A 22,080-nucleotide genomic window follows, 5' to 3' on the forward strand; every position below is an offset into this window, starting at 1 on the left:
GCAGCATCTCAGGGACACACACACACACTCTGCCCCCCAGGACAGCTGAGGGTGTAAAGCTGTTTTCCACAAAATTCTTTACATTCCAGTTCCAGGCTGGCAGCTCCACGGGCTGAGTCAGCCCCTGACCAGCAGAGCCTGCCCTGCCCCTCTCACCAGGCTGAGCCCTTGCCCTGTGCCCACTCCTTGGCTGTGCATCCTTGCACAGGACAAAGCCCCAGCTGCATGTGGCTGCAATTTTATAGCATCTGCTTTCAGCAAGTCGATCAAATTCCTCAAACCCACTGCCTTGGCACAGTGGCAGCAGCCTGTTAGCCTAATTCCAGTAAGGATTTAAGAACCACAAACACCCCTTGTTTTTGACCACAACTGTAGGTTTAGTATGCCAGAAGTTACTGTTGAGATGTGTTATTTCCAAACGACTATTGCAAGATCTTAGTCATAAGAAGGTTGGACAGAGTTGACAAAAAGCAGCCCAGCCCAGCCCCTCCTTTCCAGTTCCTCCTGGCCAGGTGCACCGTGCACCTCCCCCCCGTGGGCACAAGGGCTCCTGGCAGATCCCACAGGACCCCCAGGAAATACTTTCCTCACAGGCAGTTGCTTGCAAGCGAATACTCAACTCTTCCATTTTTTAACCTTCCCCTTCTCCTGTATTTCCAAACGCCCCCAGTCCTGTGGGACCCTGGGGAGCCGTGGGACCAGCTCAGACCCTGCTCTGGCTGCAGGTGCTGCACAGGAGGCTGCCCTTGGCCAGGGTGAAGGGTTTGCCCGTCAGCAGCGTCTCACACTCCAGGCAGGCAAAGTGCTTGTTGTGCCAGGCCAGCCCTTCCACCCGCTGGAAATCCTCCGAGAAGATGATCTGCGGGACAGACAGACAGACAGACAGACAGACAGACAAACTGCTTATTTCCACCACCTCACCAAGCTGGAGCGTTGCAGGAGAAGGGAGAACCACCCCACACCTGCCACCAGCCCATCAGGAATGGGCACACAGAATAATCCCAGGATGGTTCGGGTTGGAAGGGACCTGCAAAGGTCACCTTGTCCCACCCCCTGCCATGGGCAGGGACACCTCCCACCTTCCAGCAGCCCAGGCTGCTCCGAAACCCTGACTGAGGCTGGCACTGCCAGGAGCAGAGGGCCACTGCTGGTTCCCAGCCAGCACAGGGGGCTTCAGAGGGTCTGCAGCTGGTCCTCACCCTGGCACAGGGGGGGACCACAGGGCTCTGGTCACTCTGTGCCCTGGCACAGGGGGGGATCACAGGGCTCTGGTCACTCTGTGCCCTGGCTGGTCACTCTGTGCCCTGGCACAGGGGATCACAGGGCTCTGGTCACTCTGTGCCCTGGCACAGGGATCACAGGGCTCTGGTCACTCTGTGCCTTGGCACAGGGATCACAGGGCTCTGGTCACTGCCCACCCTGGCACAGGGGATCACAGGGCTCTGGTCACTCTGTGCCCTGGCACAGGGATCACAGTGCTCTGGTCACTCTGTGCCCTGACACAGGGATCACAGGACTCTGGTCACTGCTCCCCCTGACACAGGGGGTCACTGCCCCCCTGGCACAGGGGATTAAAGGACTCTGGTCACTCCATGCCCTGGCACAGGGGTCCCTGCCCCCTGGCACGGGGGTCCCAGCTCCCGGCCGGTGCCCACCTCGTCGCAGCCGGCGCAGCGGGGCCGGAGGCTCTCGCAGTAGTGGCGCCCGCACCAGGCGGCCCCGCTGCTCCAGAAGTAGATGAGGTCCACGAGGGGCTCGGCGCAGCGGCAGCAGACGAAGCAGGCGGGGTGCCAGAGCCGGGCATAGCCAGCCCGCTCGGCGTACACCACGGGGCAGTCCCCGGGCACCGGCTGCTGGCAGCTCTCGCAGCGCTGCGGGCACACAACAGGTCAGCACGGGGCAGCACGGGGCAGCACAGGGCTGGTGGCTCGTTCTGAGCGGCCCTGGGGACCCCTCCCAGACTAACACCTCCGCCAAAATCCAAAGGTTTTCCAAGGAAAATTAAGAATTCCTACAGTGCAGGAGTGCAGCACGTCAAAGATGTAAGTTTGAAAAGAGATCAGAACTTTGGTATTTTCTCACTGTTTTCTGTCTGTGCCTAACTCAGTTGTCACTCCACAGATTTCAGCAAATGTTTTCTATTCCTAACAGCCCAAAGAGCTAGAATTAGACGTGGTTAATCTCAGGATTAATGGCATCCATGCACATTACACACCAGAGCAGCTAGGCCTGCTCTTTATCTGTGCCTGCAGAGCAATCCTGTGATTAGTGAAGAGCCAGCCTTAAAGCTCCACTCAGAGGCTGGCAGGATGTTCTCCAGTTCCCACTGAAGCTGGGAGCAGCCTGTGTGCCACAGGGCTATGGTGACACTGCCGTGCCCATCGGAGGGCTGGCATAGCAGTGTCCCCCTGCAGCACGCTCCAGGTGGCACAGGGTCAGGGCTGGGAGTGGCCCTGTGATCAGATACAGCTTACAAACACCCCAGTTTCACTCAACCAGTAATAATAGAACCATAGAAGGGTTTGGGTTGGAAGGCACCTTAAAGATCACCCAGTGCTGACCCCCTGCCATGGGCAGAGGCTCCTTCCACTCACCCAAGAGGAGAGGAGACACAAAGCCAGGATTTCTCAGCAGTGATAAACTCACAGTGCCTGAGCTGCAGGAGGCCACAGGGATGGGCAGGGCTAGAAAAGGGAAATTCCCAGCCCTGCCAGCCCCTTGCCCCGGCTCACACCAGAGTGCGGGCACACTGCTCTTTGCACCGACCGAGTTTCCTTGTCCTCCTCCCTCCTGTCACCCAGGGGAGGCCACAGCACCTCTGCAGGTGGCTGTCTCTGAGGGGTCACCCACCGTCCTGCACCCCCAGGTGGCTCTCTCTGAGGGGTCACCCACTGTCCTGCACACAGAGGGCACCCAGGGGTCTGTGCCCATCACACCCAGCCGAGGCCTTTCCCTCGGCCCCCAGATTTGGGGCCAGCCCCAGAGCCAGACCCTGCAGCTGCCTCTGCTCTGCCAGCCCTGGGAAGCCACAGCAGCACAGCCCTGCTTATCTTGCAGGATCTAAAGCAAGAACAAACACAGCAGTTTCCAACCCCGAGCTCAAGTTTCTTGCCAGCAAGAACTGTTAAAAAAACAACTTATTTTGCTGTTTCTTTCTATGGAAAATATTCACAGGGAAAATCTATTCACAGGGCTTTTCCCAAGCATTGTATAACCTCCATATCCTGCTATTTACACACTACAAAGAGGTGATCCTTCAAATTTGAGGTGGGATTACAGCTTGGTGCTCCTTTCACATCTCCATCATGCAGGCAGAGGAGTGAAGACTTTATTAGCTGAATTGCCAGAGGTGCTGGCCAAGGAAATGTCCTGTTCTCTCAAGCCTTCCCATCCTGCTCATGCCCAGCTCCTGCTCTGCAGTGCCAGCCCCAGGGAAGGAGCTCCTGGACACCACCAGAGCTCTGAGCCCTCCCTGCATGCTGGCCTCAAGCTTTTGGGAACAGTGATTCACTTGGATCAAGCGCCTCAGGATTCGATGTGATTCCAGGGCAGGAATCAAATCTCGTAACACCAGAGGCATTCCCAGCTCTGGGGTCAGGATTCTGCGCTCTGTGGAGAGCACTCATCTCCTGGGACAGACTTGCAGCAGGGATGTGGAGGCAGACAAGCTCAAGCTCTCCTCCCTGGGCCTGCCATGCCCTGGCTGCACAGGGTGGCTGTCCCAGTGCATCTGCCACTGCTCTGAAAGCTGTGCCATTTTTCAGCTGCTGCCTTGAGAGAAATGATGCTTCAAAGTAAGGAGAATAACATCACAGTTATGTATTTATTTATTTGGAAGGACAAACTCGCAGTTTAAGTAAACCCTCATTGCTAGGATGACTTATTGATATGTTTAAAGGAAACCTTCCTTTTTTGGCCATTTTTTATCTTAAAATCCAGTGTTTTGTTGCAATAGTGAAAATCCTTACTGTGTCACTGGATTCAAAGTCTGAAGTAACAGACCATGGCAGAGGGGAGACATTACCCAATATGGACTGAAAATGAAAACTGCTCTTTCATGTACAACCTCAGTGCAGGAATGGCAGGAAAGAATCTCCTCTTAAAAACACTTGGACACCATTTGCTTTTTCAGCTTTAAATCCTCTGCTGCAAGTCACCCTCACAAGGACCAGGACAAGGTATTTCCACTCACCATATTTTATGATAAGCATCTGCTCAGCAGCCACTCCAGACAGCACTGGGGGAACATAAATCTAAAAGGGTGTTGAGGAATCTCAGCCATTTCTCTGTGGAAATGTATTTGTATGCCCAGGGACCCAGGGCAGCTGTTCACATTTCCCAGAGTGATTACAGCCCTGGGAACACGATCTCCATGTTCACAGCTCTGGGTTAACTGGACAGAGCCTCCACCTCCTGTCATCTGTGGTCTTTCTAGGTAAGAAGCCTACCTGGAAATATTGACTTGCAGCACAGAATGGTAAAGGTTGGGAAAGACCTCCAAGATCATCCAGTTCAGCTTTCAACTGAAACACTGCCCTTATCATCCAGGGACACGTCATGCTGAACCTTTCAGAGCTGCCAAGAACCCAGAGCTCCAACCAGCTCCCACAGTGAGAATTCCCTGACCTTGGTGGCTCAGCAGGGCCTTTGTTACAGAGAAAGGGAGATGAAGAAGAGGAGAACGCCCCTCATCAGCCCTGCCAGATGGACCCTTGTGCTCAGCAGGGCTGGCTGGAGCAGAGGGGCCCTCCAGGCTCTCACAGTGCTGCTCCAAAGCATCCTGATGTGCCGAGCACCTGCAGCAGGCATGGAGAATGCCCTGGGAGCAGGACAAGGCACAGACCACCCTGCCTGCTGTGATTTCTTGCCCCTCGAGTTGAGATCAAATCTACTCCCAGTGGCTCCCTGAGCCTGGAGCAGCCGCAGTGCTCCGCTCCCACCCCATCCCATCCCATCCCATCCCATCCCATCCCATCCCATCCCATCCCATCCCATCCCATCCCATCCCATCCCAGACTCACGTAGTGCCCGGCTGTGCTCTCCAGGGCCCCGTTGGGCGACTCGGGGGCTCTGCCGGGGTCGATGCTCTTGTCCTGGGGCTTCTCCTCCTCCTTCCCGCCGCCGCCCTGGCCCGGCAGCGCCACCTCCCCGACTCCCAGGGCCTCGGCCTTGTACCTCTTCACGAAGTCCTGCATGAGCTGCTGCTCGCCCTCGGCGAGGCCGCGGCACTGGGCCGGGTCCTGGTCGTGCAGCGGGAGCTGCCGCGCCAGCCGCCGCCGGCGATGGACGGCACCGTCCGTGCCCGCCACCGGCTGCAGCTCCTTGGGGACCAGCTCCATGTACTGCATGGCCTGCACGGGAGACACCCATGGGGCAGGGAGACAGCCTGGCATGGCCTGGAATGGCCTGGCACAGCCTGGAATGGCCTGGCACAGCCTGGCACGGCCTGGCACGGCCTGGCACAGCCTGGAATGGCCTGGCACAGCCTGGCACAGCCTGGCATGCAGATGCTCCACTTGTGCCGCGGAGCAGCAGAAAACGCGCCCGTCCCCTCCCTTCTCCCTCTGGAGTGTTTGCACCCCCAGTGCAGAAGCAGAAGGCTGAACTGGCTTAGATGCCAGTGGTAGCCAGGCTGTTATAAATCCTTTCATCCTCAGACAACAGACTGGGTGTTTTTATGGTGTTTTAGATTAGGTTTTTTTGTTTGTTTGTTTAAAAACAGCCCCCATTTGCCCAGGAAAGCAAAGCAGCAGAGGCAGACCTGCTTTGCACAGAAATCCCAGCACACCCTCCCTCGCTGGCACTACCATGACACCTTTCCATGAAATTTGATAACACAGCTGCTGAAAAGACTAAAAACCCATAAGCATCAAACCCCAGGAGCAGCTCTCTATTGCCTTGTGCTGGGCCAGGGAGAGCTGCAGGGAGTGAGGCACTGGGCACACTGAGCACCCCAGAGCCCCACGGGGCTGTGTGCACAGCAGCTCGCAGCGAAAGACCATCCTCCATCAGTTAGTGAAATCATCATCATACAGGGAAAATTCAGGTAGCAGTTGAGTCTGGGACACTGACAGCCCCAGTTCCACCTGACTGCTGATTTCACAGCAGAGGGAAGGTGTTTGGCCACTGATGCCCTGTGACACAGAAAGGAAATGCCCAGAAAGTGCCCGGAATGAAGTCTCTGACTTAACTGGCCACGACCTCAGGAGCAGAGCAAACCCCTGTGAGTCTTGGCTGGGTCAGTGCTGGTGGCCACGGGGGCTGCACAGTTAACTTCTGCTGGCCGGGAGGAAGGGAAGGGAGTTTCCCATCCGGCATTTTCCTATTGTGGTGTGAAGAGTGACAGGGCAGCCAGTTGGCTTCCTGCCATTCCCCTTAGACCAGCATCCAGCTGCATCACATTTGCTTCTTACTGGGTCAGCACTTGAGAACTCCATCTTAAAGAACTTTGCAAAGAGATTTAACTGTTTGTGGCACATGGGCTGCTTCAGGCTGGGCTTTTCAACACAGAAACGCTTGCACAGCACTGAACTCTTCAGCACGTCAGGAAAAACTTCCAAGTCCCTTCCACCTTGGCTCCTCTGGGCCAGAGAGCAGTGCTGCCGGGCGGAATTCCTGACAGGAAATTTGGAACAGCAGCAGATAATGATTCAATGGGAGCGGGGTTTATTCCCCAGGTCTCGGGGTGCCAGTTAAATCCCTGCACCCCGGGATATCAGACATCAGCACGGGACACTGTGCCCCTGTGCAAAGGCGGGCTTGATGCCCCGTTTCATGGGAGGCTGTTGCCCTGTGGGAGAAAGGGGAGCTGGGGAAGAGCTGCTTGGAGGGCGGTGGGTGCTGGGCAGTGATCTGGTGCACAAATGGCTTTCACAGACGTGAGGAACCCTAAGAGGAATGACAGGGGAAAGAGACAAGAATTCCCTGCGGGCTCCTCCCAGGCTCACACAGGCACTGCCCCACAAGGGCACAGGAAACAAGTGAAGTGATGCTGTGTGAGCAGGACCACCAGGGCAGCACCAGCTCCAGCAGAGCAGCAGCGTGCTGGGGTCTCAGGGGGGGAATCCTCAATCCACTGATGTGCCAACACTAATGAACATTTCCACCAGAGCAAGGGGCCAGCACGGGCACCTGGGGCCTCCTGGTCTGCTCCACCTCCAGGATCTCCCTTCCCAGCACAAATGTCTGTGCTGAGAGGGAGGAAAGCAAAGCCTCAAGGCTTTTTAAAAGGCTTACTTAAAGCCTGCTCACAGGCAGGTTTCAGTGAGATTCCACTCCCTGACCAAGGGAATGCTTGAAGTTGTAATTGCAGATGTCAATAAAAATGTGTCCCAAGAAAAGATTACGGGGGAAAAAAAAATCCAGCCTGAAACCAAAAACTGCCATGAAGACTAAGAAAAAGTTGCTACATCTGCTGCTATCACTTGTTGTTATGGCCCATGCTTCACTGAGTGCAGGTAATTTGGAGGGAGAGAATTTTAGTTTTCACGGTTCACTACTGGATCCTGGGGCTATTTTATGATCTGTTCTTTTCACTGTCCCTAAGGACCTAAGTATCTGCTTCATGATTTCTGCAGGCACAGCTTAACAAGAACATGCTCTGAACTTCCTCCTATTATTGACCATCCACTTCAGCAAAACAAGGTTAAAAGCCATCCCAAGTTTCCAGGCTGCCTCCAGGAGGAAACCACTGGAGAGAGGCAGTTGTGCACTAACAGCTCTTTGGCCCAAATCCCTCTGAAACTATCCCGAGAGTGGCTGACATCCAGCACTTCTCAGAGTTTGTCAAGCTGATCTGCAAGCCAGAATTTATCAAGGTCGTCTCCAAAGCTCCTGCTTGTTGTTTACTTGAACCAAGATGTATTCCAGCCTGTCCAGGCACTATAAGGAGATCAAAAACTTTCATAAACCTCCCCTATCAGGAGGGTGGGACTGGGCTGGGGGCTTAGGGAAGGGAAGGGAAGGGAAGGGAAGGGAAGGGAAGGGAAGGGAAGGGAAGGGAAGGGAAGGGAAGGGAAGGGAAGGGAAAAAGGACCTCAGTTGAAGCATCCCCAGCACACAGCTCACCCCCCACCCAGCCTGTCCAAGGCCCTCAGGACAACTGGCTTTTAAGCCAAATTAACCACTCTGGCTCTGGGGGCTGTGGCTGCACTTTCACACTGGTATCCCAATTCTCCTTTAAAAAGGTCTCTGGTTGCATTTTCAGCAGCTTTTTTTGTTGATTTGTATCAACAGCTTTCAGCTATTTGTTTCATTGGAGGAGCAGAAGCTTTTGCTGCCTGGCAGTGGAATACAGAAGGGTTTCATACCACAGCACAGTGAAAAGGCAGCTAAATGCTTCCCCCAAGAAGTGCTCTGCTGGCTCACACTTGCACATGCTGAAAACCACTTCCACCCCTTCCCACACAGCTGGTCCAGATGGAAACCAGGCATGGGAGGGAGGTGGAGCTGGGCTGGGGGCTTGGTTTTGGATCCAGCCCTCAGAACAGGATTGCACTCCCTATCTCACCTTTTTACCCTGAACTCTCTTTATAACGTTGTTTTTATTTGGACCAGATTATGCTTGAACTGTAAGGAAGAAAGCCCAGCTCCAGAGCTGGAGATGAGAGTGGTTCTGGCAGCAGCAGCAGCGGGCAGAGCTGTGCCCACGCAGGCAGGAGCTGCGGGCAGGAGCTCTCGGGCACTGAGCTCAGCTCTCGCCAGGCTGGCACCCCGGGCACCAGGAGCCCTTCCACGCCTGCTCCTGGGGCAGAAAGCTGCTCCAGGCTGCTGGAACAGGGATGGGCTGCTGTTCTTCATCAGAGGGACTGTGGGAGACCCTAGGAACGGGGCTTCTGAGCCCACTCTCCAGGCAAGGACTCCTCCAGTAGCACGGGGTGCTCTCTGCGAGCAGGAGGAGGAGCCCTGAAGCACCCAGCTGCCCACCATGTGCTCCCCAGAAACCAAATCCCTTCCTGCTCCCCTGCTTGCCCAGCCCAGACACCCCGGAAGGCCTGGAGGAGCTGTTCTTACATCCAGCCTGGGGCTTTGGAGCAGGCCTGGGCTGAACAGGGCTGCAGGACAGCAGGGATGGCTCTCTCCTCAGCCGTGCTTTTACTGCAGATGGGCTTTACCAAAAGACTAAGAGCTTTCTAGTTGTAAAATCCATTAAGACTTCTCCTGGAAATGTAAACAAACCTATAAAACCCAAAGGCATTCCATCCCCCTCTCCTACCTACTCTGCTTATTTAGTTTTCCAAACCACCGAGCGCTCTGCACATTTCTGCTCCTGAGGCAAACCGTGGTTCCCTGGTTTGCCCCGAGAGCTTTGCCTGAGCAGAGCTCTGCTGCCAGCCCCTTACCAGCTTCTGGGTGAGGCCGGGGGGAGCCCACTCGTAGGTGATGGTGTCGAAGGTGGGGTCCTTGCCCGAGATGTTGGGGTTGGTGACGATCATGCGGTTCCTCTTGTAGACGCGGGCGCCGTCGCCGCCCTTGAGCCGCGCGGTGAGCGAGGCGTACCTGGAGTCCGAGAGCAGGCGCCCGATCTTGCGGTCATCGTCCAGCTCCGAGCTCAGGCCGTGCTCCTCCTGGCTGCACTTGCACGACTTGCAGATCTTCCTGTGCCCAAGAGAGCAGCCCGGGCTGTGAGCCGGCCATGGGGTGCCAGCCTCTCCAAGGGGCAGCCTGGCCTTATGGCACGGGCAAAGGCTCGGGATGGAACGCGTGGTTGGGTTGGGAGGGACCCTAAATCCCACCCAGTGCCACCCCTGCCATGCAAGGACACCTCCCACTGTCCCAGCTGCTCCAGCCCCAGTGTCCAACCTGGCCTTGGGCACTGCCAGGGATCCAGGGGCAGCCCCAGCTGCTCTGGGCACCTGTGCCAGGGCTGCCCACCCTGCCAGGGAACAATTCCTGCCCAGTATCCCACCCATCCCTGCCCTCTGGCAGTGGGAAGCCATTCCCCCTTGTCCTGGCACTGCAAAATCTGCTGCCTCCCACCCACGGGGAGCTGCTGCTTCCCCTGAACTCTGGAAACCCCTTCAAGCATCATGAGATTGGAGATTAGTCTCCTCACAGATTCCAACAGACCAGCACCAGCCTTGCCTATGATGAATCTTTACATGCAGTTTAAAAAGTGACTGCTGGAAGGAACTGATGCTTAATTGACTGTAATTGGAACGATAATAGGTACAAATCACACAGACAAGTGTCTAAGACACTCTGGTGGCCAGCACTGTCATCAAACACTAATAGCAAGAGGGGCAAAGTAACTCTGACACAACCCCGAGGATTTCAGCAGGATCTTGGAGTAAGAATGAGTCCAACTAGCCTTTAATGGAGTCAATAAAAAAATGGTTGTGCTTTCACCAAATGAGTCTTTAAAGTTTGGGTTTCACACAGCTGAGGTATCACAAGTGGGAGCTGAAGGCATCCAAGGCATTCCAGCTGCAGCAGCACAGCTGGAGCACAGCCTCCCTGCCCCACCACCTCGGGCCCAGCGCCCTGGGGAGCTCCCCAGGAGCACAGAGGGGCCAGTGTTTGTGAGGCAGCTCAGAGGGCACTAATTCTCTTTTAATGAGTGACAGCTGGATGTCTGCATTGCATTTTACAGCCCCTTTGCTGCCCTGAGCTGGGCACTGTCCTGGTGTGCTCCCACCAGCTGCTGCCATCAGGGGCTATTTACCCCAGTTTGTGGTTTTAGCAGGAAAACTGGAAATGAAGTATCAGATAAGGAGATGTTCTGTCACCAGGCACGTTTCAGTCGGGATGCAGGACAGGACCAACGTTACCTCCAGGAGTGTGGCTCGAAGCCCGTGCACAGCCCTCTGCAGCGCAAGCAGGGCACGCCTCGTCCCCCCTGCAGCTGGCTCCCCGACATCTGCAAAAGAGCAGGACACCGAGTGGGCAGGCTTTATCCCCAGGGGCTCCCTGAGACTGCCCTGAGAGTGCACACTGCCCTTCAGAAGTGATTTCAGCCATCCCTTGTGTCCCCTGAAACCTCCGATCTCCCAACGCTATTTGACCATGTCCACACAACCCTGCCACAAGTTTATTTAAGGATGCTTGGGTGAAGGTTTTCCCTTCAAAGTGAGGGAAGATGGAGGGGCTGGCACATCAAACCCAGGGAACATGCTCACACACTGGGCAGCCACCTTCGCCTCATCCACAGAGACCTCAGGTCTCGTTTGGGTCCAGTTCATGGAGTTCATGTGCTGCACATGGATCTGTGCAAGTCACAAAGTCAGGCTGGAGATGTGGAGGTGCACTGCTATACCCTGATGCTAAACTTGCTTCACAGCACCTTGGACCCCTGTGGTCTTTCTCCAGTGTATTTCAGGAATGTGGGAGGTTTCCATGCCTCTGGCACTGGACTTTGTGGGTGGTTTCCATAGTGAACAGGAAATACAGCGGGGAAACACTCTGGGGAGCAGAGGTGGTGGTGGCGTGACATGGGGGGCAGTGGTTGTGCTGCACTTTTTGCTGCTCACTGGAAAGAGACAAAAGTCACCCATCCTTGGTGATCATTGCTGCAGAGACATCCCAACAACCTCCCAACAGCACAAAGATGAGCAAAAACCCACACCAGGAGCGCATATCTTTGGAAAACAAACCTATTTACTGCCAGCTCCATGAATTTATCAAACACGGCGTTTTGAGCATGAGCAACGCAGCAGGGCACGGCGGGAGACAAAAACAAAGTGCTGCAGGAGGCACCAGGGCAAGGTGACACCAGCAGACGCTGAATTTATCTCAGCCGGGATGTTTATACAGGAGCTGTCAGGCCCCTGCCTGAAGGACACGCTTGTTCCCTGGAAAAACGAGCTGAGGGAAGCAAGGACAGTGCTGGGCAGAGCAGGAGCAATGGCAGCAAGGACAGTGCAGGGCCCAGCAGGGCTGAGGCTGCGGAGGTGCCCGTGCTGGTACGTGCCTGTGGCTCCAGTCCCTGCACATCTCTGCACTGCCACAGCCCTTCAGTGCAGATCATGCACGGATTAAATCACTCTGGCACCTCGCAAGAGGCTGTCCTGGCCAAAACCTGTTTTCACCAAGAGCAGTGAAAGAACTGGGGCAGAAGAGCGGATGCAGCTCCCCAGCAGGGACCCATGGGGACCTTGGGCTGACCAGGCTGTGCCCAGCAGCCCCAGGCTCTGAGTCTCTGCTCAGAGACCAGCCCAGTGATGATGCTGCAGCCCTTCTTCCTCCTGCTCCCTCTGCATCCACCTGTCCCACTTCTAGCACCTCAAAGCCCCTGCAAGGACCTGGGGCACCCTGAGCTCTCGTCTGAGGTTCAGACTCACGCTGCAGCTTTCAGGAGGAAGAGGTTATTTAATGGCACCCAGGACAGATACTTCACTTGCTCGGAAAACGTGATGTTGCTAACAGGTACAAAATTTTTACAAACAGATGTTCTAGAAAACCAGATGTTTGTCTGCCAATTTTAAGGTAGATGACAGGCCTTTACATGCCACTTTTTCTTGCCCAGAACTATGAAGTTTCCACACAAGGCTGCTCATCCTGGAGAAACCCAGCCCGAAGTGGTCTGTTTCAGCTCCCTTTGCCCCAGGACTGCTGTTTTATTTCTGCCTCATCTTTCACCTGGGATTTTCATCTCGATTTTCACCTGCAGTTTGTCCAATATTTTGAAGCCAATGAAAAGACCTCTCACTCCCAGAGTTCATAAAAATACATCTTAAAAATTGCCTTAACATGGCCAGATAGTCCCCTCTGCCTCTGCTATCCAAACAGAGGATGTTTTTGGTTCTTCAGCCATGTGCCAGCTGTCCAGGACAGATACAGACACTGAGGATTCCCACAGACCACTCACAGCCCTGCCAGTTCTGGAGCCACGTGCCAGGTACCATGAACTGCTGGGGTTTAGCTGGTGCTGATCTGAGAGAGTCAAACAGGAGCTGGGAAACAGCAAGGGACTGCAAGTGGTGGTTTATCTCAAACACAAACATCTGGATTGAATAAACCCGTTTGGAAAAGGCTCATTGACTCAAGGGGAAGGGCACAGGGAGAAGTGTGGTCAGCAGCACAGGAGCCTCCCTGGACAAGCTGGCACTGGAGCCCGTGGCAGTGCCAGTGCAGGAGCTCACAGCCCCAGAGGGTGCCCAGCACGCTCAGACCCTCGGGGCCAGCAGCTCCTCGAGGCTCTGAGAGCCCAGGCAGGCTGTCTGGGGCACAGAGTCATTCCTCACTCCTCCAGGAGCAGAGGAGAGCTGAGCCACTCTCACTCCCAGCCCTGCGCAGGCGCCAGTGCCCGGTCACTGCCCGTCCTGCCCAGGCACGGAGCTTCTCCTCACATCGGCATAAAAGGAGATTTCTTTTCCAAAATTATGCAAGACGCTGCAAAAACCCCAAACCCGGTAGGGTAATGTGAAACAAATGCTCTGACTATCCCAGGCTCCACCTATGCCCATCCGAGAAGTGCAGCTGAACTTTGGCATCACCTTAAGATAAAGGGTTTGGAGACATTTGTAATGGTTTAAAAAAGCACCAAAACCCCAAAACCAGGCCTGTGTCAACAAACTGGCTGGAGAAAAGCAAATCCTGCTCACCAGGACTAGATAGACACTCCTTGCAGGATTTCTGTTTTGGCTTTCTGTGCCTCACAGCATTCTTGCTGCTGGAAGACAGAAGCAAGTCAGGGCAGAGGAAATTCTTGGGTAGTGAAATGATAGGAAATCGAGGCTGTTCTACCCACAAAAGCATTGCTGAGCAGTGTCAGGAGCACACCAGCAATGCCATGGTTTGCTGTTATGCTGGCCAAAGGCAGGGCCATTGGTCACTGAGCAGCTGCAAAATGGAGAGCCTGGAGTGACAAGTGACAAGGAAAGAGCCCAAACCAGCTTGATTCAGAGCTCGAGGACTCCTCTGCCTCCCCTGGCAGGTCTGGTGAGGTGGAGCCCTGGCCAGGAGCTCTGAGCAGGTCAGGCTCCAGCCCCACAGCCTGCTCTGTTTGCTGCCCAGCTGAGACTCCTCCGTGCCTTTGTTCTGTCACCTTCGGTCAGCCCAGCACACCTTGGCCAGGGACCCTTTGCAAAGGCTGCAGTGAAACCAGTTTGACAGCTGGGTTTGGTGCCAGGGGCTGTCCTCAGGGGCAGCAGGACCTGGAGAACTCGGGCCTGAAATCACGTTCAGGGTTTCAGGAAACTTGGCCAGTGTGGTGGTTAGTCCAGGACCATGGAGGACCCAGCCCAGCACACAGCCAGCACACTCCCAGCACAGCCAGCACACTCCCAGAACACACCCAGCACACTCCCAGAACACACCAGTACACTCCCAGAACACACCAGTACACTCCCAGAACACACCCAGCACAGCCAGCACACTTCCAGAACACACCAGCACACTCCCAGAACACACCAGCACACTCCCATCACTCTCCCAGCACACCTGTCCCCCCAGGGACAGCAGGGGACAGGCAGGGCTCCTCTCTCCAAGCGCTGTGCTCGGTGCCAGCAGAGCACACACCCAGCAGGGCAGGTCCATGGGCAGGGTGAAGGGTGTGCCATGGCTCTAATCCATCAGCAGGGCAGGTCCATGGGCAGGGTGAAGGGTGTGCCATGGCTCTAATCCATCAGCAGGGCAGGTCCATGGGCAGGGTAAAGGGTGTGCCATGGCTCTTATCCCTCCTGGCTCTGCTGCCTGAGCCACCCGTGGCTCTGCAGCCCCCAGAAGGGCTTTGGGGACGCAGTGGCACAGCCACAGGCCTATGAGGGACTGGCAAAGGGAGCCCTCCTGCTTCCACAGAGGCTTCTGGATCCCAAAAGCATTTATTGCACAACACCCTATTTGGAGACCGAAAACGGTGCTGGAGACACGTAACTACCTCAAGTATGTTTTCCCCTCCTTTTTAGGGAGGGAGGAGGAAAAGCTGGTTTCCAAAAAGTTACTCTAAGTTCACAACAGCCCTTCAGAGCTGAGGTCCTCGTTTCACCTCTCCCCTCAGCCAGTGCTCCCCAGTGGCCATGACAGGCTCCATCCAAACCCTTCCCTGCAGCATCAGCTACCCCACCCTAATGCCAGCCAGGGCAGGAGAGAGCTCCAGGGAGGCTGAGGCACCTCCAGAACCCTTTGGGGGCTCCTCCAGCTGCAATGAGTTTGGAAGATTTACAGCTAACTCTGAACTAGGGCTGTGAACAAAGGCACAGGGAAAAGCCACACAGTATCCACATGGGTGGGAGCAGGCTGCTCAGCACAATTGCTGAGGGATAGGGATGGATAGCAGATCATTTGTTGTCATTATTTGACTATAATAGAGCTATGATTGCATAATAACAGTGGGCAAGCTCAAACTTCCTTAAGGATTTGGGGCTAAATCAAACTTCCTTAAGGATCTGGGGCTAGCTTGAACTTCCTTAAGGATCTGGGGCTAGCTCCAATTCCCCTGCAGGTCTCCAGGAGCTGCAGGGTGCAAGGGTTACACACAGGGCAGTGCTGCATGCTCCAGTTCACATATTGGCCATTTGCTGCCCTCTTCCTTCTCTGCTGATGCCCACAAACAGAATGGTTTGGGTTGCAAGGGACCTTAAAGTTCAACATCCTCCTTGAGTGCCCCTAAGTCTGGTGAGGCCCAGCTCAGGAACCAACTCCCAGTCCTGACACAGAACAGCCCAAAATGTCCCCCAGACCTCCTGCAGGAGGGCTCAGCTCGGGCAGGACACCTGGGGCTGCTCTGGATTGCAGGAGAGGCTCCTTGACAGCAGCTGCAAGGGGAATAATTCTGAGCAAGGCAAGCAATGCCCTTAGAAGTGCACTAACCAATAAACACATTCACTACTGCAGTTCTGAGAACAGCAAAGGGATGTTTTGATTTATTTTCTTCTCATTTTCATAGAAAACATCCATTGTAATCATGACCTGCAAGCAATTTGTTTCCCTGCCAGATTCCAAGCGAGCGTTATCCCAATTACCACACTCACAGGAAAAAAATTCCCTTACAAAAGGCTGTCTTTCATCCCAAATTCTCTCTATTGGATTTATTTAAGGCATCAATGAATGGGTTGATCCATCTGCAATACTGGAAGCACTTATTGTATTAAACTTTGCAGAGTAAGAATTTTGCTACCTTTTATTTTAGCAACATAAAGAGCAGGTAAAGGCACTGATAGTGGAGGAAACTATTTCAATGGAACTGCCAGATCCCAACCCACAGGATGACAGAGCCCCAACAACCAGGGCCTCTGCAAATAGCTCCCTCTTCCAAGAGCACATAGCTGGCAGCATTCCTTTCTTCACTAACAATGTGTGAATTAATGATAAGAGAAGGGCAAATGCTGAAAAATCAGATTCTTTTCACAAGCCAGACAGTGCTTCAGATACTTGGACTTAATTATAAATCCAAACCAAGACGTGAGGAAGTGTCTGGAATGGGAAGAGAACCCCCCCAAACTCAATGAAACAGGAGACCTGCTGAGTTCCAGAGCACTCAGGTGAGGGTCTCGGGGTGATCTCCAGTTACCTGCCCAGAACCAGCTGGGTCCTTCCCATCTCCCACGTGAGGAGAAGGTTCTGGATGCCACTGGGAATGGGGGACACTGGGAATGTCCCTCAGGACACTGACAGGATGCCCTGATGCAGCTGCTTCCATCAAATCTCCATATAACAACGGATTTAGGACTAAATATCTGCTCAGCAGTAGGAGGAGGATCTTTAGTGGAGGAAACAGGAGGAAGCTGAAGGTGGCACGAGGGCAGGGCCCCCATCCCTGTCCCTCACCCTTCCTGCACTGCAGCCTCTGAGCTTCACAAGCTCAGCACAAGGTGGAAAATGAAGAGAGGTGGCTTGGAGCAACACATTTGCAGGTCTCCAGAAGGAGCACACGAGCAAGTCCAGGTGATTCCTGTGGCTGGTGAAGCCTGAACCCAAGGCAGAAGCTGAGGGGCTGTGCCACCCCAAATACTGGCAGGGCACAGGCAATATCACGATGCCTTGCAGAGGATTTACCTTCCTGTGCCCATGTGATGTAACCACGCCATGGAGCCCGTGTTGGCAGTAGGTGAGATGGCACAAGTGTGGGGAATCGGGCTGGCACCACCATTAGGGAGCTCCAGCGCCCTCAGAATTGCAAACAGCTGCCTGGAAATATCCCCCTTTCTCTGAGCCCCATCTCTACATGGAACAGTAGCTCCAAGGTGGGACATCTGAGTACTGTCTTTCCTGGATAGCTGGAATACAGTATTTCCTTCTTTAAAAAAGGGAGAAAAACCCCAGCCTAAACAAATACTCCAGACACTGCCTCTCTGCAGGACCAGAGGGATTCTGTAATGTGTAAGTTGCATTTCACTGGACTCTGCTTAGCTCTGCGTCCAAGTCCCAAAATAAGGTCTTTAACCCCTGTGCTGCTTTATGGTTCCATGGCTAGAAACACATTTGCTTCCTCCCTGGGCTGGTTCCTGCAGCCCTCACGGGGTCACACAACAGAGCAGCAGCACCTCTGAGGGACTGGGCATGGCCTCCACGGCCCCTCACTCAGCATCCTCATCCCCAGCCACCCAAGCTGCTCACGGGGCTCTGGGACACCACAGAGGCTCCTCAGGTGTGTCCCACAGAACCCCCATCGTCTGGAGCTGAGCTTCCTTCCCACAGAGCCAGGTGTCCCTGTGCCAAAAGGTCCTGCTGTGGCAGCCAGGCACCTGCAGGCTGTGGAACAGCTCGGGGCTCAGCCCAGGCCCCCTGCACTCCCTGACCAGGCACCCAGCCTGAAAAGCTCCACGGTTTTGGACTTTACCAATGCAAGCTGCCAGCCCCAACCAGCTCCCACCCACATCTGCAGACCCCTGCAGAGGGCTCCTCCAGCATCCAGGATCTGCTGATGGAGAAGGAGCTCCTGCCTCTCCTGGAGGCACCAAGGCCCCCAGACCAGACCCTGGAGCCCATTCACCCCTGCAACAGCAGCACTTCTCTGCTGCCCTGCAGGATGCTTGGGATGTCTGCAATCCCATGCTGAACAACCAAAGAAAGAAAAAGTTAAAGAACCAAAATTTGTACGAAGCGAGTAAACTTTACCTTGGCTTTGATGGGTGCTTTTAGCTTCGTGGGTTATTTTGTTCTGACAAGAAGGACGGAGTTTAGTGAGAGCAGCACACCAGCCCAGAGCCTGCCTGGCCAGCTGGGCCCGCTCCAGCGCTCGCGCCGTGCCAGCCATCGCCTTCTCCCTGCTTTGAGCCTTAACTCCCCACTCAGAATTTAATCTAAACAAGCCCTGTGCCAAACAGAATGCTGTCCCACTCATGCTGCTTTAATTTCCTCAGAAAGAATCCCAGAATACTCTAGGCAAGACATCAACAATAATTAAACCCAACAGTGATTGAAAATCAAATTTTCGGGGCCTCGCCACAAGCTCTAATGAGTTCCAGACTTGCCTTCTCTGACTTGCTCAGACTGGCTGTGTGACACTGCCAAGCTAAATTAAAATTTGACAGTATTCCACACCATGCCCAGAAAAAGTGCCCGTCTTAGGATTCAGGAAATTAAACAGCCGTCTACTGCAGAGACACCCGTTTATGCTGGGATGTTGATTATTCAGACACTGATACAGGGCCTGTGTTATTCTTTTTCCTTGTTTTCATTATGTCATTTCTATCCCTTTTGAAGTACAAACTAGCTGGCATGTCTTTTTTCATGCTGCAGTGTTCAGGTGAGAGGAGACAGGCAGCTGGGCAGCAGAACCGTGCAGAGGTGGGCATCCCCCTGCCCACAGCAACCCCGGCAGGGTCCCCCAGCAGGGCTGCCCCTTCCAGTGCAGAGTCTGTGCTCCTGCCTCCATGTGAGTGACATTAGAGGTGACATCTAGTCCTTTGCCCTTCTCCCCGTGGGAGCTGAGCGTCCAGCCACACATTTTGGGAAGTCCCTGATGCTTTCTGCGCTCACGAGGCTTTTTGGGGTGCACTGTGAGCCCTCCCTGCTGCATGCCCTGCAGATGATGCTTGAGAAGCTCCTGGGAGATGGCTCCAGTGCAGGACCAGCTTCGCCAGGCTTATCCCACAGCAGGGATTTGCTCAGCCCTCCCTGCTGCCCAAGCCCAGCCCTGCTCCTGCACTGCCCCGAGGGACCCCCAGCCTGGGGCTGCTGGCAGAGCTCGCCCCGCTCAGAGCCCCCTCCTCCAGACGAGGCAGGGATGGAGCTGCTGCAGCAGGGCCAGCTGAGCTCAGCCCAGCACACAGCCTCGTGAAAAAGGCTCTGATTTCACTCCTGTGGGGTCCAGCCCCGGCAGCGCCTGGCAAGAGCTTCCCGAGGGCTCCAGCGGGCACCCAAAGGTGCCCTCCCCACGGCAGCCAGGCCCCGTGGGCATGCCTGAGGTGCCAGGAGCAGGGACCTCAGGGAGAGGACACACTGCTCCGAGTCCGGGGTAACACACCAGCAGGTCCCACCAAACCCCGGCCACTCCCGCCGGGACACGGGCACCCAGTGGTGCCACCCCGGGGTGCCTGCTCGGGTCAGCCAGCACTGACAGCGTCCCCGCGGTGGGCAGCCAGCAGGGAAGGAAGAATCCTGAATGCCTCGGTGCCACCTCAGAGCACCGTGTATCCCAGGAGAGCAGGCAGGGGATGCTGAGAGCACAGCCCAGCGTCTGTGGGGCACCCAGACAGCAACTCCTGCCGCCAAACACCGGTGTGCCCACGGCCCTGCGGGAGCAGCCAGCTCGCAGTGAAACGGGTACAGCTCTCCTGGCTCAGCTCAAACCCAGCGGGACAGACGGTGCTACACCCCGGCTGCAGCCAGGCTGGCCTGCCCATCCTGGCAGGCGGGGTCCCCGAGGCCAGCACTGCCAAAAACCCCCATGGCAGAGGGAAGCAACCCCCAGTGCAGGGAGCAGGGTCTGGGGTGCGGCAGGGCGCTCCCAGGGAGATGGGATCATTCGGGCTGACACGGGGCGCTGAACTCATCCCCGAACCACGCGGGGACAAAGGCGCAGAGAGGAAGGTCAGGAGAACAGCTGCTGCCATTCCACAGGCTCGGATCCGGCAGCCAGGATGCCTCCAGGGAGCTCAGGGCGGCGGCAGCAGCGCTGCGGGCTCCCGGGCACTGCGGGCTCCCGGGCACTGCGGGCTCCCGGGCACTGCGGGCTCCGGGCACTGCGGGCTCCCGGGCACGGCGGGCTCCCGGGCACGGCGGGCTCCCGGGCACTGCGGGCTCCCGGGCACTGCGGGCTCCCGGGCACTGCGGGCTCCGGGCACTGCGGGCTCCGGGCACTGCGGGCTCCCGGCACTGCGGGCTCCCGGCACTGCGGGCTCCGGGCACTGCGGGCTCCCGGGCACTGCGGGCTCCCGGGCACTGCGGGCTCCGGGCACGGCGGGCTCCCGGGCACTGCGGGCACGGCCGGATTTCGGGGAGCGAACCTCTCCAGAGGGCTCAGAAGGGACAAGCCGCTCCCTCCTTCCCTCCGGGGGCAGCTCAGGCAGCCGTGCCGTGCCCGAGTTAATTCAGCCAGCCAACAGCCGCTCTGCCAGCAGGAGCTCGGCGGGGTGACTTTGGCACGGAAACGAGCACGGAGCGGCACGGAGCGGCTCGGGGCCTGCGGCTCGGTGCCGCTGGCAGGGCAGGCGGGGAAACCGGGAGAATAAACCCCCCCGGCTTCCTCAGCCCTGCGCTGCCCGGGGCACCGGCCCTGCCGGGCACCTCCGGAACGGGGATCGCTCCCGCTGTGTGCCGGGACAGGGACCGGGATCGCTCCTGCTGTGCCCCGGGACAGGGACCGGGACAGAGACCGGGATCGCTCCTGCTGTGCCCCGGGACAGGGACCGGGAAACGGACCGGGATCGCTCCCGCTGTGTGCCCCGGGACAGGGATGGGGACAGGGACCGGGACAGGGACCGGGATCGCTGCCGCTGTGCCCCGGGACAGGGACAGGGACCGGGACAGGGACCGGGATCGCTCCTGCTGTGCCCCGGGACAGGGACCGGGACAGGGACCGGGACAGGGACCGGGATCGCTCCTGCTGTGCCCCGGGACCGGGACCGGGATCGCTCCCGCTGTGTGCCCCGGGACAGGGATGGGGATAGGGACCGGGATCGCTACCGCTGTGCCCCGGGACAGGGACCGGGATCGCTCCTGCTGTGCCCCGGGACAGGGATGGGGACAGGGGTCGGGATCGCTCCCGCGGTGTCCCAGGACAGGGACCGGGACAGGGACCGGGATCGCTCCTACTGTGTGCCCCGGGACTGTCCCGGGACAGGGATTGGGATCGCTCCCGCTGTGTCCCGGGACAGGGATTGGGATCGCTCGCGCTGTGCGCCGGGACCAATCCCGCTGTCCCGGCACGGGGATCGGGATGAGTCCCGCTGTCCCTGGGCTGTCCCGGCACGGGGATGGGGACCATGCCCAGTCCCGCTGTCCCTGGGCCGGGCCGGGCCGGGCCGGGCCGTGCCCGGGTCCCCCCTCTCCCCCTCTCTCCCTCTCTCCCCTCTCTCACCTCCGCGCTCTCCGCCGCTCCCGCGCCGCCGCCGCCGCTCGCGCTGCCCGAGCGCCGCCTTTCATTGGCGGGCGCGGCGGCCGCGCGGCGCTCTCGGCCAATCCGACGGCGCCCCGAAACTTCGCTGGCCAATGGCGTGCGGGGACGCGGGCGTGGGCGGGGCTAGCGGGACACGGAGAGGGGCCGGGAGCGGGACAGGGACCGGGACAGGGACCGGGACAGGGAGCGGGACAGGGACAGGGACCGGGACAGGGACAGGGACCGGGACAGGGACCGGGACAGGGACAGGGACCGGGACAGGGACGTGGGCACGGTCGGGACAGGGACCGGGACAGGAATTGTTAAAGAGCTGCGGATATTGATCCGGTATTGATATCCAGCCGTGACCGACACAGACTGTCTGACAGCTTAGAGTCAGAAAGTGTGTTTTTACTGCGTGTGGGATCGCACCCAAACCCACACCGTGCCTTCGGAGCGATTACAGAGCCCTTTTATCCATCCAAGTGTTGAATACCCAAAATACAAATACATATTCATCATTTTGGTGCATCCCATTCCTCGCTTCGTATGCTAATCATTTCAAAAGGTATTAAGCATGCATAGTTTGTCCCTTGAAATGGGTCGGTGTCCCTTTCATGGGGAGGGGTCCCAAAACGAGGAAGTAAATGAAGTCTTCCTCG

At 56.7% G+C, this 22,080-nt stretch overlaps 1 protein-coding gene across 1 annotated transcript; it reads right to left on the reverse strand.

Annotated features, from left to right (window-relative positions):
* Window positions 1-353: 353 nt before the first annotated feature.
* On the reverse strand, window positions 354-21,484 carry LMCD1 (LIM and cysteine rich domains 1). The gene is made up of 6 exons (XM_002187278.6): window positions 21,401-21,484; window positions 10,770-10,858; window positions 9,342-9,597; window positions 5,022-5,351; window positions 1,656-1,871; window positions 354-859 (listed from the first exon to the last, which is right to left on the reverse strand). Exons 2-6 carry the CDS (start codon window positions 10,856-10,858, stop codon window positions 704-706), a joined length of 1,047 nt encoding a protein of 348 aa, XP_002187314.6. The 5' UTR covers window positions 21,401-21,484; the 3' UTR covers window positions 354-703.
* Between the last annotated feature and the right edge of the window lie 596 nt (window positions 21,485-22,080).

Source organism: Taeniopygia guttata, chromosome 12, assembly GCF_048771995.1.
Source record: "Taeniopygia guttata chromosome 12, bTaeGut7.mat, whole genome shotgun sequence".
NCBI lineage: Eukaryota > Metazoa > Chordata > Aves > Passeriformes > Estrildidae > Taeniopygia > Taeniopygia guttata.

What these genes read in the sequence shown, in the direction of transcription:
- LMCD1 (XM_002187278.6), bottom strand. Translation starts at nt 10,858, where the DNA reads ATGTCGGGGAGCCAGCTGCAGGGGGGACGAGGCGTGCCCTGCTTGCGC. An exon ending in TTCGAGCCACACTCCTGGAG is followed by an intron (nt 9,598 to 10,769) that starts GTAACGTTGGTC and finishes TCTTGGGCACAG; the next exon opens with GAAGATCTGCAAGTCGTGCA. An exon ending in AGAGCACAGCCGGGCACTAC is followed by an intron (nt 1,872 to 5,021) that starts GTGAGTCTGGGA and finishes GTGTGCCCGCAG; the next exon opens with CGCTGCGAGAGCTGCCAGCA.